Source organism: Cavia porcellus, unplaced genomic scaffold (genome assembly GCF_034190915.1).
Source record: "Cavia porcellus strain 051 isolate PalLab524CR breed Dunkin Hartley unplaced genomic scaffold, mCavPor4.1 scaffold_3, whole genome shotgun sequence".
Lineage (NCBI taxonomy): Eukaryota > Metazoa > Chordata > Mammalia > Rodentia > Caviidae > Cavia > Cavia porcellus.
Genome location: NW_026947486.1, coordinates 86181507 through 86199125, shown reverse-complemented (window position 1 = coordinate 86199125; position 17619 = coordinate 86181507). Strand labels below are relative to the sequence as shown.

General features: G+C 37.5%; 1 protein-coding gene across 8 annotated transcripts in view; it reads left to right on the top strand.

Moving 5' to 3' along the window:
• Nucleotides 1-16079, top strand: part of Tenm1 (teneurin transmembrane protein 1) — a 757085-nt gene extending 741006 nt beyond the window's left edge. For all 8 annotated transcript variants that reach the window (XM_063246384.1, XM_063246382.1, XM_013147982.3 and 5 more), the window contains 5 exons: nt 102-398; nt 6015-6402; nt 7417-8637; nt 9223-9365; nt 10689-16079. In XM_063246384.1, the coding sequence (XP_063102454.1) occupies nt 102-398; nt 6015-6402; nt 7417-8637; nt 9223-9365; nt 10689-11447 (2808 nt within the window). In that variant the 3' untranslated portion in view covers nt 11448-16079. The remainder of the gene's footprint in view (nt 1-101; nt 399-6014; nt 6403-7416; nt 8638-9222; nt 9366-10688) is intronic.
• The last annotated feature ends 1540 nt before the right edge of the window (nt 16080-17619 follow it).

Below are 17619 nucleotides of genomic sequence, written 5' to 3'. Positions count from 1 at the left end.
ACTCCATCATTGGAAAATCAGGAAAAGATTCAGGATTGTGAATACACCAGACTACGAATCAAGGCAGTGCTTAAAGTGTATCTTGTATCTGTTTTTTGCAGGCCCATAACAGAAACCTGCTTTCCATAGATTTTGATCACATAACCCGCACAGGAAAGATCTATGATGATCATCGAAAATTTACCCTTCGAATTCTTTATGACCAGACTGGGCGACCTATACTGTGGTCTCCTGTAAGCAGATATAATGAAGTGAACATCACATATTCGCCTTCAGGATTGGTTACATTCATTCAAAGAGGAACGTGGAATGAAAAAATGGAATATGACCAGAGTGGAAAAATAATCTCAAGAACTTGGGCTGATGGGAAAATGTGGAGCTATACCTACTTAGAAAAGGTAAATATATGAGGAGAGACTAATTCCAAGTTTCTGAATGAGAATACTGAAAGTGACCCATTTATCTACTTTAGCGAGGACCTGCAGGAAAAATGTTTATTCCAGCTGTTCTGTTGAAGTTAAACAACAAAAATGGTGAACCTAAAAGCTGTTTTCCAGCTGAAATTTGTCCTATGTCCCACCTTCTGCCAGTGAGGGCTCTCGTGAACTGAGGTGAGCTTTCTCCTCATTTGAGTATATTTGTTCACGTTCTTGAAAAGGTAAGTTTATTGTTAAGAAAGCTCACAGTGAGGGAAAATAGCTAGAAAATTATAAATCTATGTGTTAATGTGTCTCAGTTCTGGGAAAGGGACTCTTTCCCCCAAAATAAGGAATTCTGTTGCCCTAGTCAGTAAAATTTTAGTTATTGACGTTTAGTTAATTGAAGACTAATTTTAAAAAGTAATGAGCCTCAGGGAACAGTAGCAGGGAGGCTTAATTTTTGGTAATGGCCCTTTAAGCGTGGTGAGTCTCGGGTAACATCCACGCGGGGAGCATATTGCTGCTGTGTGGTAAGAAAAGGATTTTATTCCCGTGGTGGGAACCATTTGTCAAGCAGCCCCCGTGCAGCAAAATGGTTTCGGATGAAAAGAGTACACAGGAGAATGAGAGCCATTGACCTCTATCTGCTGTCTCCATGCCTGGTCTCCACAAACAATGCTTCTTGTTTCCCCAGTTTATTCATTCAGCTGAATTCATCAGTCCTGAATTAATTTGGGGAAAAATTGGGGAATATTTGTCCTTCAGAACTCAGACATAATCAATGCAAGGTAACCCATAGAAGTTCTTAAATCCTGGTTGCTCACAGCTCACATGCCAAATGTCACTATGTGTGCTGAATGATGCCAACTCTTTCTGATACATCCCTCAAAGTTGAATGCAAAATAGTGTGCCAGTGATTCTATGTCATTATAAAACTATCTTAATACTTGCCAGAATCAGTTGCTGAAGAATTTACCAAGTTGCAAATGCCTAAGAGATTAAAAAGTTCACTTTGGAGATAAAATAAAAGGAGGGGGATCCTTTTGCTTATCCACACCGTGTCCTTTTCTTTTGAAGAAATCTGTGCTTTATACTCTATCCTGTACACCTGAAAACTGAACAGTATAGAACAAGACTTTCCTCTTCTGAATTTCTACAAGAATGACTAAAAAAATTCTATGATTAAGGTCTACAAAGTGCCAAATTTGTTAAAACATTAATTGCATCCAAATATTTGGCAGTAAACGCTAAGCTAAATGTTTCTTAAGGTGTACATTGATCACCTTCAAGAGAAACAGATCCCACTGATCGTAGCAGAAGATTGGCTGAGTCATTTTTCCAGGAATAAAGATGAGCTTGCTCTGGTCTCCTCACAGGTCCTCCCAGTGACTAGTAAAGTATGTGACATTCCTTAAGAACACAAACAGGTTAAAACTCATAAACCTAGCCTCAGTATTACCCAGGTGTGACCAAATGAGCTTAATTGCATATATACAATCACATGTAGGTGTCCTAAGACCTTCACTTTAGGCTATCTAGACAATAATAAAAGAGAATACTGAAAACTTACATTTCAGCTCTGCATTCAGTCTTCTCTAACACCATGAGATCTTATTTCTCTCTTCTGAAATAATGGATTATTTCATCAAATTTACTTGCCCAAAGAATTTCATGAAACAAACTTCCTATAAGTTCTCCTTACTATATTGGTGTGCAGTAATTCTTTAATGAAACACCAAAAAAATACCAAACGAAAACTGTGAGAGTGTTCAGGTCTGCAGTAGATAAAAGCAAGACCATATTGACATGAAATAATGTATTAAGGGAAGCTCTAGGGACTTCCAAAGATGACTTGACTAACCCGTTAAGACATGCCAAACGATTTGCTAATTTAGTTGACTTTTGTACATTTATTTATTTCATGTTTAATTTGTTCTCTAATTAAAAGTGTTGCCCTCCCCATGTAAGCACTCTTATAAGTCAAAACTCAGAACCTGCAAAACATGTAATTATGGAATGGTTCCTTGCTTTCCAAAAATTATTTATCCTAAAGTTTACTTTATATTATTCTTACAGCTGATAACTAATTCACAGAATAGATATGGTGATTAAATGAAGTAATTTAATATAAAGCACCAAACTAGAGGATTTCAATGTGACCTAGCACTTACTATCACTTGAAGGTAAAATAAAACAGGAAAAACTGAAAGGAAGAAAAAAGAAAGTTAGAAAAGGAGGAAAGAAAGAAATTAAAGCATCTTTGAAATTGTGATTGAAGAGAGACAAAAGAAAGACTGCTGAATTTCCTAAAATCTGACCTATGTGTAATTTTTTCAGCGACTAGATGAGGTTTGGGGACCCCCTGTGTTCTTTCCCACCCTTTATTTTTAGCATGGCCTTTGCTGGCACTTCCTTTCACTTTCACAGGGGCAGAGCAGGGACTAAGAGGCTCATCCTTTCAGTATGCTTTAAAATAAGAACTCTCACATTTTAAAATATTTTTCTCTTTTTTACCCCAAAATACTTCCTATATTATCTCTGTAAGTTTGTGTGTCAGACCTATGTGGGTTATGGTATATTTAAAAACCAACAACACACTTTTCTCTCTAGCATGTAAAAGTTTTGTAAAAATAGGTTTTTTTTTTTCCTCTCGAGTAAGTTGCAGTTTTGTGTTTTATTTTTATGCACAATAGTTGTAACCATTAGGAGAAAAATAATTATTTGGGTAATGGCCGCAGTTGCTTAAATGGTATCTAATTTAAAAATTAATTATTGTTTGTTAATTTTTCTCTATGTGATCATTAATTCTTTGTCCTGTTTTATGACGTTTTTCTGAGGTAATTACACTTTGAAGACTTGCGAGAGTAAAATGCTGTATTATAGTAAACATAAATCTTTCGGTTTCCTAAAATTCTTAGTAACTTCATTTATAAATTTTTAAATATATTTTACAATCTTTTAATATGATACTTTACTCTTGTATATCTATATGAAACTGCCTGTTTAGGGCTGAAATTTTCCAAGGCTGTCTACCAGGAGAGTGTGCAATTCTCCCCTTGAGCTTCAAAGCAGCCCCACACTGCCATCTGGTGGTCACTCGTAGGCTTTCATATTTCAAATATCTGATCTCATTGCTATTGTTCAAATAAGTGCACAGCCATGATTTCTTCACAAAGCTCTCTTTCAGGGTATAACAATCAATTAAAAGAATAAAAGCCTCCCACTCTATCATTTGGATTAATAAGAAGTGGGTTTTTTAGCCTGCAGTAACACTGGACATTGGATAAGCTCATAAGCATTGTTTTTGAACAAACTAATAATAATGCCCACCCAAAGTGAAAAAGCAGCCAAATGAGACCTAAATGGCATTCGGGCAACACAACCGTTACATTCACAAGATTTCTATTCATGTCATCCACATTCCTACTATTAGTAGGACGTTTCAAATCAGACCAGGGAGCTTTTAAAACAGCTCAACATCCATACCACCTAGAACAGCGTTCAGGCAGTGGTTTGCTGCAGGCCAGAAGACAAGCACAAGAAGAGAATGCAGGAATGATGTGCTATGGATTCTTGGCAAGGCTGGTGCAGCACCTGGAAAAGGCATGGCCCAGGTAGGCTGATACTAGGGAATGTGTGAGGGCCATATGGTGATTGTCCTTGGCCCACATCACAGGTGACAGATGCCATTTGTTCATGGCAAATTGACAAAGGCGAGTGGAAAGAAACTGGGAAATCCTTTAACATAGAGATAATGCAAAGGTAAAACACCAATTCCTATATAAAGCTCCTCTGCCTCATGCCCTGCCACATGCTGCCCCGTTTATAGAACAATCCATGCTAGTTTGATCAATTCTGCCTTGATCAAGGGAAGCAATTTTCCTTTTGTGTTCCCAAATCAATGCTGGATTTCCAGGTCTCCTGCTTTTTGTTCAGGAGAGTTTTTAGAGGCTGCAATGGTAGAGCTACAGGCTGTGGCAAGCTGCCAATTGCCCGTAGATAACAAGCAGACAGGACTTATCCACACACCTCTGCATCCCCAAGATGCAAAAGAAAAAATGAGTGAACAAGCAAATAACCATTGACATGCAACTCAAAATCATTTTTCAAAAGGGTAGAAAGAACGTGCATTTTCAAAAATCACACACAATATTAGAATACAGTTTCCTATTTAGAAGATTTAAATGTGTATTATATGTGTTTATGTGATTCACATTCATAGATATTTTATGTAACTTGCATTTAGGAAAGGAAAAAATACCTATTGCCTGCATAACACAAAGTTCAGAAAGTAAAGCTTAACTACATCCTTTTGCTTTATAAAGTAATTCTCAAGCAGGAAGGGGTAAAGTTCCTTCAGTGACTTGTACAGAATGTCCAATGATGAAAATTTTTTATTAAAACATGAAATGTGAATCTTAATGAATTAGAGCCTTCCATAAAACCGTGCTCCTTTTAGTATATATTTCAAGGTAAAAGATAAACTAATATTTATGAGTCACCTATTATATGCAAGACATTGTACCTCAACAAGCATGCCTGAAACACAGATCAGTACGTGGGAAGGGGGTTGCATAACCAGAGAATTCCTCACTTTTAATGTCACGTTCTCCTAATAAGTCAGATTTTTTTAAAATAATTAACCAGGAACTGAAACAGGGCTACATAAGTGTGAGTTATAAAACAGCAGTAATACTATTTGATATTCAGCTTTTGAGGAAAACGGCTGAGTGAAGTCAGTACATTTGGGTGCCTATAAGTTCATGTGTGACATGCCCTGCCTTCCTTTCATGTCTCTCCAATCTGTCTCCGCATTGAGGTGACAATGACCTTTCTACACTACAAACTTGCCTCCTCCTCTAAGCTCTGCAAGTGCCCTCTCCCTCTACTTGCTTACAACTTTCCAGTGGCTCCCTGTTGCCAACATGCTTAAATCCAAACTCCTTAGCATTCCTCAAAACCCCATCATGATGTCCACCCAGCCCACCCAACTGCACTCATCCCTTGTCTTTCACTACCACCCTTCCTAGCAGTACAAAATTCACTCTACAAAGCAGCCGTGTTCTTTTGCATGTTCAGACCCTCACAATCCTGTGCCCACCTGGAGTACCCTCTGGTTATCCCCCAGCCCCTCCGTAGTCATCATTTATATGGCAACTTGGATGTCATTTTCTTCAGGAAGCCTTCTCTGCCTCTTAAGTTTCCATTCATTGTTCTTCCTCCACCTCCCCCAAGCACTCTATGTTCCCCCCATCACAATCTATTTCACACTGTATTGGAATTGCTTGGTTCCTTGTCTTCCTTCTCTATTAAACTGTAAGTTCATTGAGGATAGACACCATTATTGTGCACTGCTGTACTACTGTGTAATATTGTATTCACTACAGCAATGATGGTGAATATTTTAGAGCTTTCAACGATACAAACAGCAGCCCACTGTGGCACATGCATCAGAGGTTTGCTACCCCTGCACTACAGTCTGACACATAGCAAGCACTCAATACATTTGTACTGACTACAGGAATGTGCACTTTCTTTAATCTTCTCAACCCTGATACATATATGTTATGCTGTTTTGCCTTTGTCTTGTTTCAGTCGGTGATGCTTCTCCTACACAGCCAGCGCCGCTACATCTTTGAGTATGACCAGTCAGACTGTCTGCTCTCAATCACCATGCCCAGCATGGTTCGCCACAGTTTACAAACCATGCTTTCCGTGGGATACTACAGGAACATCTATACCCCACCGGACAGCAGCACATCTTTTATCCAAGACTATGGTCGAGATGGTCGACTGCTACAGACTCTGCATCTGGGGACAGGGCGAAGAGTTCTATACAAGTATACCAAGCAAGCAAGGCTCTCTGAGATTCTCTATGATACTACCCAGGTCACATTAACATACGAAGAGTCCTCTGGGGTGATCAAGACAATACACCTCATGCACAATGGATTCATCTGCACAATCAGATATAGGCAAACAGGTTTGTTATGAAGGGGTAGGGACATGTATGACATAAATACTTCCTTATGAAATTTTTGTTGATCACATTTGACAATAGAAGCATCAACCTATAAACATCCAGTTCAACACACTTGTGTATTACTTATCAAATTGTCTTCCACTGCAAATTTAAAATACGTCATGGTCTGCCTGAAAGCTGATTCCTTTAAAAGCTACAGAACATTTCTCTTTATTTCTATCAGCTTTCAAGAAAGTTGAGCTCTTGGGGGGCTGGGGATTTAGCTCAGCGGCATAAGCGCCTGCCTTGCAAGCAGGCAGTCGTGAGTTCGATCCCTGGTACCGATAAAAAGGAAAAAGACAAGGAAAAAAAAAAAGAAAAAAGAAATATTTTGGGCTGGGGGTTTAGCTCATCGGCATAAGCACCTGCCTTGCAAGCAGGCGGTCGTGAGTTCGATCCCCGGTACCGATAAAAATGAAAAAGACAAAAAAAAAAAAAAGAAAAGAAAAAGAAAGTTGAGCTCTAAATGTCTAACTCAACCTTATTACCCATTCCCACATGCAACCAAATCTTCCCAAAAATACAGCTGCAAGATGTGTCTCAATGAAACCAACTCAAACTCTGTATACCTCGACTAATGACAAAAGTCAGAACTTTTAAAAATATTTGACCCTTTGGATATATAACATGCCTAAATCCAGTCTCTTTAATGTTGCATGTGTAAAAACTGACCCTCTGTTTTTGTAGCAAAACTTAAGTGAAACGAAAGCACGTTTTGTCTGTAACTTCCATAATTTCTCTAATTAAATCATTCTATAATTGTGATACATAACATTATTGTTCCTATTTGGGAACTATCTCCATGAGAATGTGTATCTATGAGAGGATATGCCCAGGCATCAGACATCAGAGGTCAATCCATAATGTTTTATATCGAATGTAAAAGCATCAATAGTAAATAACACTACAGTTTACCAGTTTTTCACATTTATCACCTAATTTTTTTCTAACTGCTTTTTACGTTAACTCCTACAGGACCTCTTATTGGACGCCAGATTTTCAGATTCAGTGAAGAAGGTCTTGTGAATGCACGGTTTGACTATAGCTACAACAACTTCCGTGTCACCAGCATGCAAGCTGTGATCAATGAGACCCCTTTGCCCATAGACCTGTACCGATATGTTGATGTCTCTGGTAGAACAGAGCAGTTTGGAAAATTCAGTGTAATCAATTATGACCTAAATCAGGTCATAACTACTACAGTAATGAAGCACACCAAGATCTTCAGTGCCAATGGACAAGTCATTGAAGTCCAGTATGAAATCCTAAAAGCAATTGCCTACTGGATGACCATCCAATATGATAACATGGGTCGCATGGTAATATGCGATATAAGGGTCGGAGTAGATGCCAATATAACCAGGTACTTCTATGAGTACGATGCTGATGGGCAACTTCAAACTGTTTCTGTAAATGACAAAACTCAGTGGCGTTACAGTTATGATCTGAATGGAAACATCAATCTTTTGAGCCATGGGAATAGTGCTCGTCTTACTCCTCTCAGATATGACCTCCGAGACCGCATCACCAGACTAGGAGAAATTCAGTATAAAATGGATGAAGATGGCTTTCTGCGGCAGAGAGGAAATGATGTATTTGAATATAATTCTAACGGGTTGCTGCAGAAGGCCTACAATAGGGTTTCTGGCTGGACTGTGCAGTATTACTATGATGGGCTTGGGCGACGTGTCGCCAGTAAGTCCAGCCTAGGGCAGCACCTCCAGTTCTTTTATGCAGACCTTGCCAACCCCATAAGAGTTACTCATCTGTATAACCACAGCAGTTCAGAAATTACATCTCTTTATTATGATCTCCAAGGTCATCTTATTGCCATGGAGTTGAGCAGCGGTGAAGAATACTATGTAGCCTGTGATAATACAGGCACCCCTCTAGCTGTGTTCAGCAGTCGAGGGCAGGTCATAAAAGAGATACTGTATACGCCTTATGGCGATATCTATCATGACACTTACCCGGACTTTCAGGTCATCATTGGTTTTCATGGAGGACTCTACGATTTCCTTACTAAATTAGTGCACCTGGGGCAAAGGGATTATGATGTTGTTGCCGGCAGATGGACAACACCCAATCATCACATATGGAAACAGTTGAATCTCCTTCCTCAACCATTCAACCTCTACTCCTTTGAAAATAACTACCCCGTTGGCAAAATTCAAGATGTTGCAAAATATACCACAGGTATTTAAACGATGTAAAACTTGAGGCTACACTGGTGACAATTCAGTGCTGCTTATTTTATCATGCAATCTCAATGCCTTTGTAAATGTTTCCTCTTCCTGCCAGTTAGCCCGCATGTTATTGTGCATTCACTCCCTTCCTTAGTTTTCTAAAGTGAACAAAAATCGCAAGCTAACATCAAACATGATGCTTTTGCCTGCTGGTACATTTTTCTTTCCCTTCAAGTTTCTTTTCTGTGTTTCACTCTTAAAAATTTATACAACTTATTTCTTAAAAGAAAATTTTAAGATTATGATGAATGCAATAAATCTAGTACCACAGTCCATGTGGTCTTGGAATCGTTACCACATTAAGAGTTTCAGTGCAGTAACCTGAGCCTTTGTCTGGGATTATCCCCAAGTGGGAAGGCTTCCCTATAAAGGAAAGATAATGTGTTTCAGAATGAAGCATGTAAGGCGAGTTTTACCCCTACCTCCTGTTGCTTAAACATATTGACTCTAGGAAGGATATCATGCAAATTTTTAACAAAGATTGTAAAGTATGGGCTCTTTAAGTGTTTGTCCTTTTCAATTTTGTATCTTACAGACATTGGAAGTTGGTTGGAGCTATTTGGTTTCCAGTTACACAATGTACTACCTGGATTTCCAAAACCAGAATTAGAAAATTTAGAATTAACTTATGAGCTTCTACAGATTCAGACAAAAACTCAAGAGTGGGACCCTGGAAAGGTCAGTAAAAGTTTTACTATCTCCATGTAGTTGGGAAAAACAAGCAGAAAAGCATCTTCATGCCATGGAATGGATTTGTATATATTAACTTCTTCAGTCTTTTTGAATATTTACTAAGATGTGCATAAGTTAGGAAAAAATTTCCATAAGGAAAAGATCAGGTATTTGGAGCTTTTGAAATAGGAAAAATTAATAGGTTGCTTGATGATTGCTTCAACACATAAACAATAAAAAAGACAAACTGAATTTTTAAAATTCTGAAATAGGTTACCTAGGGCAATTATGGACTCTCTACAGAGAACGTTATTCACTAAAAGACCTGAAAACATCAGTCTTCAACTGTCAAATAATTTAGAGATTGGTAGCTAAAAAGCATAAGAGTAACAATAGAATTATTCTGCTACAGAGTAAGTACACAAGCACAGTAAACAAATATAATAAATATTACAGGGGTGATGACTGGAAGAAAAGAATATCAAGGCATTTGAGATTTAACAGATTATTTTATCGGGTAAAGGTAAAAATAAACACTAAAAGGAATAGGAAAATCTGCATTTGCAAAAAATGGATTTAGCAGCCAAACAAAACTGAAATTTGGTTAGGAAGATTTGAAATTTAAATTTAAAAATTAAAAGAGAAAGGACATTCTTAAAAGGAAATGTAGAACTTATCTGTATAAATACATGTATGGATGCTTTTTATAATTAAAAGTCCTTTGAAAAGTCTAGCAAATGTTAAAAGTTGCTGAAGCTCAGAGTGTGTACTTTAGGGTTCATTAGTCTTTTCTCGTTCTTTGCATATTTGACAATTCTTAAGTAAAAATACTTTTATAAGTACAAATAAAAAGATTACTTGATGTTCTTTTTGCCATAATTATTTATAAGGTCACAAGCTGTTGAAAGTAGGAATGATGTCTTGTACATTTCTTTATGCCTCTCTATGCCTCATGTTAGAGTCTGCATGTAGTAATAAGACCCATTCTGTGGCAGTGCAGTTGGCCAAAATAAGATATCTGTGTTTTGGATGAACTGGACCCACTTAAAGGGTCTTCTAGTTCTGCAACTCTATGATATCAAATTTCAGTATACTTTCTTAACACTCAGTCTGACCAAGATGATTGAACGGTATTCAGTCACCTGTTAGTCTTTGCTTTTTCCAATATGATGAGGAGGCTCCAGGTTTAGCTGGTTGTTTTAATAATGAATGACTCACCAACAACTTAGAAGGAAGCCACCTTGCTAGCCTTTCTTTTCAGTAATCCCTGAGCTTGCTACAGGTGCCCGACCCTGTGCTGTGTTTGCACTGTGTCTCCTTCTCTCCTAGATGATCCTGGGGATTCAGTGTGAGCTCCAGAAACAGCTCAGGAATTTCATTTCCTTGGACCAACTTCCCATGACTCCCCGATACAGTGAGGGACGGTGCCCTGAAGGAGGAAAGCAACCAAGGTTTGCTGCTGTCCCTTCTGTCTTTGGAAAAGGTATCAAGTTTGCCATTAAGGATGGCATAGTAACAGCTGATATTATAGGAGTAGCCAATGAAGATAGCAGGCGGCTCGCTGCCATTCTCAATAACGCTCATTACCTGGAAAACTTACATTTTACCATCGAGGGGAGGGACACTCACTATTTCATTAAGCTTGGGTCTCTGGAGGAAGACCTGGTGCTCATCGGTAACACTGGGGGGAGGCGGATTCTGGAGAATGGCGTCAATGTTACTGTGTCTCAGATGACTTCGGTGTTGAATGGGAGGACTAGACGGTTTGCCGATATTCAGCTCCAACACGGGGCCCTGTGTTTCAACATCCGGTATGGGACAACCGTCGAGGAAGAAAAGAATCATGTGTTGGAGATTGCCAGACAGCGCGCTGTGGCCCAAGCCTGGACTAAGGAACAAAGAAGGCTGCAGGAAGGGGAAGAGGGGACTCGGGCATGGACGGAGGGGGAAAAGCAGCAGCTTCTGAGCACTGGGAGGGTGCAAGGTTATGATGGGTATTTTGTTTTGTCTGTTGAGCAGTATTTAGAACTTTCTGACAGTGCCAACAATATTCATTTTATGAGACAGAGCGAAATAGGCAGGAGGTAACAAAAAAAATTTCTGCCTTTGCGTCACCAAAGACTGCCTGTTTTTAAAACATAAAATGGTTTATTGTATTGGTTTTCTAGATCAGAATTCTGTATATGTAAATATGGAGGAAAAACATATCCAACTGCCTTTCAATGTGACGGAAGATGGTATTTTAATATTTTTTGTTTAAACTCTTTATGAAATGACAGAGATTGTTAGTTCTTGTGTGGCAGTATTCAAAATAACACAAGCAGAATTTAAGCCGTGAAAAAACAATTTCAGAAAGCACCACTTTAAGTTTGTCGAGCCACGCATATGCTCGACTATACAGAAAGAGCCCAAGGTTGCCTATCTCTGTTGTGACAGCAAGGTTTGTATTTAGCTGTTGGCAGAACTTGCAGGCTATTTAGAAAGGTGGTGCAATAGACTCTAAACTTTGCATCTCAAAAAAAAAAGCTGCCAGCCCTTTTACATTTTCTAGATTATTGAAAACTTAAAAACAAGTGTAAAATGTTCTCAGCCACCGTCTCCTAGAATCAGGACCCATTTTTCCTCCCATCCTGATTATTCCTCCTTGCTTGTTCAAGTAAATGCCATGTTATTGTGTTGTGTTTTGGCATGTGGTGGCTGGATTCTGCGTACCGTACCTCCCCATGGGTGTGGTAAGCAGGCTAAGGAGTCACTGTTTGCTGTGTGTATGTGATGTCAAAGCAGCTGACCAGTGTGACCTCTCTCACGTAACCTGTTTTGACTCAATTTTTAACCAAATCGTCCAGCTGCATTGATATCATATAAACATAGTTTTTATTAAGCTGGGTAGGAATTTATATATAGGATGTGTTTTGGTCATAGTTTCACATTAGTGCTTCAGTATTCATATTCTAATACAATGCTTTTATGCACATGAATGGTAATTCACTAAAAAAATATGATTCTGTTACAAAAGAAGAAGCTTTAGCAGGCCTACATGCCTGGGAAGTGGATAAATGCATTAACTACTACTGCAGAAATTCATAAGAGCCAAAACCTTAAAAGGAAAAGCCTACAACTAAACAAAAGGAAAACAAAATACCAAAGGGAAAACCAAAGGAAACACCACAGTAGTTGCCACCACATTGTTTTATCCCACTTAGATTTATCTTTCAAATGTACAATTCTGTATTAAACCTCTCCCAGGCATATTCAGATAATTTTAAATGAAACTTTTCTAATCTAAAATATTTCAAATAATTAAAAAAGGCTTACTAGATTTTACTAACAGAATTTATAGTTATATTAGTTCTCTGTCTTTACCCCTTTATTTTTAATTTAATCATTTCTTCTGGCTATTTAACTATTTTAAAAGTAACTCTTTTCCAAAGTGAATTATTTGTTCTGCGATTACCTCCCATTTGGAGAAAGGTCAGGATTAGTGTTAATATAAACTGTAGTTCTCAATCTCTACAAATCCTGCAGTAAAAGAAGATCCTGATTGAGCTGGGAGATTAGTGCTCAGTGACCAAGAGAAAGTTTGTAAAATGCTGTGTAATGCTAAGTTACCACAAATGAAAGGACATGACAGCGCAATGTGGCCTGTAGAAAATTCCCCTGAGCCAGTCTCTGCATTTTCGTCACTGAGTCTGAACACTTGTTATGTCTGTAGGAGAACTGTTGGTAGAATGTTCATTTAGATTTTTTCCAGCTACTGCCTAAGTACAGTTAGGGGTCACTGCCTTGCTTTGTAATGTCAGTTTCACTGAAAATCTGTGAAGTCACGGGCCAACTCGCATTAAGGTTTTTAAGGACTCTGCCTCTTACTGTACGGTGAGGAAAGGGAAGGACCCCAGCAGATAGTAGGGGAGGATGTAGTCAAGAATTTCATTTTCAAAATGTTCAGGTTAGGTTTATCACATTCTTACCTGTGTAGTCTGAGACAGAGCGATACAGAAAATCTGTGATGAATTTATCTCTCTTGGTAATTGAAAGTTCACCAGCACAAGATATTACTAATCAAAGCTAAGATCATATTGTTGGTTTTTTTCTGAATCAGGCCTGTGTTATAGGTATAGTATTCAGGATGGAAGTCTAAAATAACTGACAAACCTGTTGAAAATTTGAATACCTCCACACCAACTGAAAAGTAGACCTTAAGTTCCTAGAACCTCTCATGTTCTTTTAAATTAATGGAACAATGATTTGTGAACTGTGTGTGTGTGTATATATATATATATATAAAGAGTGCATTCATAAATGTGATGATGTATTTTATCACTAATCCAAGATGTCAATATTAGAGTCTATTTTGCTTATATTTTAAGTGATTATACTTTTTGCAATTTACTGATGATGTATCATTTTCAAACTGCTTTAAATATTCATTAGAAACAAATATTTGAAGCTTTTACTTAATAGCAATTACCTTGAACTGTGCATTTCTAGTTTGTAATACATATTTAGTTAGTTTGTGCCTTTAGTTTCTTAAATTATATTTGTATTATATTCAGGAAATGCACTTTTTATCACTTATAGCTGTGGTTTTAATACTGCCTTGAACTATTACTGTTCTCTTTACAACTCCTAAAACTTTTGAAAGAAAATAAAAAAACAACCAAAAGGTTAACACTAATGAGTAGTAAATGTAAGAGAAACATTTTGGCATTTCTTAATAAGAGCATGGAGATATTCTGTATGCCACTTCCTATTCAGCTGAATAGAAAGAATGCCTTCGTTGACTTGTACTTCTGAAGTTTAAATTAATGAAAAAGCAACTCATTTGCATTTCCTGATGAAAGTAAAAGGATTTCTCAGAGGAATGTATGAATTTCTCACATCCACAAGACAAGTGGCTGACACCGTACAGCCACACACCATTCAAAAAGCGAGCACACAGTGTTTGGACTCTCCCGGCAGAACATTGTGGGGGTGAGGCAGGGAATACTCCATGGTTGTTTTGTTTCCTTAGTTAGGCCCACTTAATTTGAATATTTTGTTTTGTTTTGTTTTTACTCTTGCACTATAGTCTAGAGATCCAAATGAGCTGAAAAGTTCAAAGTTTAAGAGATATTTAAATGTTTCTTTTTAGCCATTCTAGTCATTGTTGATTACCAGCATGACTCCTGAAGTAAAAGGGAATAAAGATCAATTCATAGTAATTTTCAATGAAACACTTAGCATAGAAATGTTTTATTTTTAACCAAACAAAATAATGTATAAAGAATGTCATGTCATTTATTGTCAATTTATCTAGAAAACCTATAATATGTAGATTACCTACACATAATATATGGAACATAGCCAAATATATGAAAATGACTAATTTGGAATTCATGCCCTCCTTACACAGAGAAGTATAAAATTAAGTTACAACTTTCATAAGACTTTTCTTTTTCATCACTGTTGATACAGTTTGAGGCATTCCACCATGTTATTTCTATTCTTTTCTTTATTTCCTTTTTCAAACTATATTTTTAACCAGACCAGGCCCCACTGTAATATCTCTTGAGAGAGTCAGGGCAAAGTCTGCATTTAGGAAGATGTATTTGTATTAAAGAAAATTTAATGGAGTTAAGTGGTAATGGAAGCCAAAATACAGTAATCAAGTATTAAAAGAAACTTGTGGCAAGACTGGAGTATTACTATAGCTTGTGAAAAAACATAAGGCTGCAGATTCGTTGCAGCATTCTTGTTTTCTCGAAGGAATTCACAGACACATAGCTGACCTGACTAGTTCTTCAGATCTCAGGCTGCTCTTCCACAGCCACCTGTGAGGTTCTTTACTGTGCAAAGAAAACAAAAACAAAAAACAAAAAAAAAAAGAAAAAGAACAAAAAAAACAAAAAAAGCAAAACAATAAAAAACCAGAAAACAACAACAACAAAAAAAGAATTCAACCACAAAGTAGTGATTATTATTTCAGTGTGTCCTTCATATGAAAGCTGTTAAGGACCAAATATACTGCTGTGTGTAAGAAGAAAATACTTGTTGAACAGTAACTGAAAATACTTAGCGTTAACTTGCTGTGGATTTTGTCTTGGCAGTTGTCACCTTACATTATTTGTCAAAGGAAATGTGTTTGGCAGTTAAAAACCTTTCCTTAGATTTAGTGGTGGACTTTAACCTCTTAAGTAAATGTTAGTATATCAGATTGTGTCCTTGAAAAATATTTTACTTGTATGAATCATGACAATGTCTAAATCTTTACTATTCTTCTGGCAAAAGCATCAGTGAGAGAGGAGAGAAAGAGAAGTGTAGCCTTTACACCAGAAAAAATACCTTTTTAACTACTTACTTTCTCTTGAAAAGTAAAGATGTTTACAGTGTATGCCAAGATTTTCAGTTTCTATATAACAACAGTTAGAGGTTCTAATCATACTGAAAATTGTGTTATAATGGCCTGAACCATGTTGCTAGGAAACAATAGGTTCCAATTTTGTATTCCTGCTCTCACTCCTATGCTGAAAAGTGACTGGATACTGTACAGGTACATGTTCTTTGGCTGTAGTTAAATGGTCTTTTGCATTTTGCTCTGGCTTTCATGCCAGAAGCATGCATTTTTCTACAAGAGCATCACAACAACATGCTGTAAATATTTAAAGTTAAACATTATGTGTCGATATTTGAAAGAAAAGTACTTTGAATATTTCATTTTTAAAAAATAAAGTTGCAAATGGCCACTGTGTCCCATTTTATTCATGCGCCAAACTGCATTCTCTAATCAGTCTGCTCACCTGCAATGGGATAAGTGGCTCCCTCACAGGAAACAGTGAAACCAAGTCATCTTGAAAATGTAGATGTGGAAATCAGTAAGGCACCAATTCTAGCTGGACACCTCTTCATTTTTACAAATAGAGTCTTTGATACAAATGAATACTTAATAAAGAGTAACTGCTGTAAATGTAAATGCTTCCAGACCAAGATTTTTTAAAAAGGTTTCATTCTATTCTTTTGGTGACTTTCTTATCAATAGAAAGAAAACTAAAATTTGAGAAAAGAGTTGGAGAACTAGGAGACCATGGTATCCAAATCATTGACAAAAATAATGATGATGATGATGAATATGGGATATAGAAGATGACTCGGACCTCTCAAATGACTCTGCTTGAATGCAGAACAATAACTTCACCATCAGTTAAATGGAGCCCTATTTCCATGTACTTATGTGTACAGAGCTGGCTAAGCTATTTCATTCTCACTTCAGTTGGCTCTAAGAAATGTAAATAAGGCTGAGGTACTAATGTGTAATCTTTGAACCAGCTGACAATTTCCTGTTTCCTCACCTCCTGTCTCCCGATAAATGGTTGAGCATGGCAGGATGGCAGAGCCACATAGCTCCAGGAATGTTAACTGGGTTTAAGTGCACAAAAGTTTACATATCAGAAACTAAAGCAACAGTTCCCTAACATTCAAATGCTCCCCTAAATGAGTTGTATAGATTCATCTTTCTGCATACTCTTTTCTCTGTATGTTACAGAGATGCTTTCTAGCTTCCTAGCTAAGCCTAGCCAGTCTCAATTCCCTCCATTCTCACAATCACTCATCCTCGAGCCACTCCCTTCTTCACAAGTTATTAAATTCTAAATGAGGCACTGAAGAAGGCCTCTGTGCTGTAAAGCCTCACCTGGACTGGATGGACTCAGGGCTCCTTTGCTCCCTATAACTATGAATGTGCCTTACTGTCTTTATTCTCGCCATGGGTTTGTGGAGGTGGTAGACTGGAATTAACTCACCAGGATTCCAATAACATAGATGGAGAATGTAAAGCAAAGTGGGAAAAAAAAGCTTTTTTTTGAGACCGTACACCACAAGCCATAACAATTGCCTTTTGCCACTTATTTTCCACAGTGAGACAATATGAAGGGACACTGAGAAAGCTACCCAAAAGATCTTCAAAAGCTCAAATTGATACTGGTGAGGTGTGTATAGTCCAAACAACCCACTACAAAACTTGGTTTTGTAGCACTGCAAAATTTCCTGCTTCTTTTTTATTCATTGACATATACATACAGATATGATTCAGGATGCAGAATGCAATATTGATTGTCTCAAATCAACCCATCAGCAAAAGGGGAGGGGAGTATCTGTACCACTTGTGCATGTGTTTCAAAATATATATCCTACTCAACCTTCAGAGCATCAAAAAAGCAGGAGCTCCTACAGTTATACAATTATTAAAGAGCCTTCTCCATATTCTTCCCCTATTCACCCTCACTTT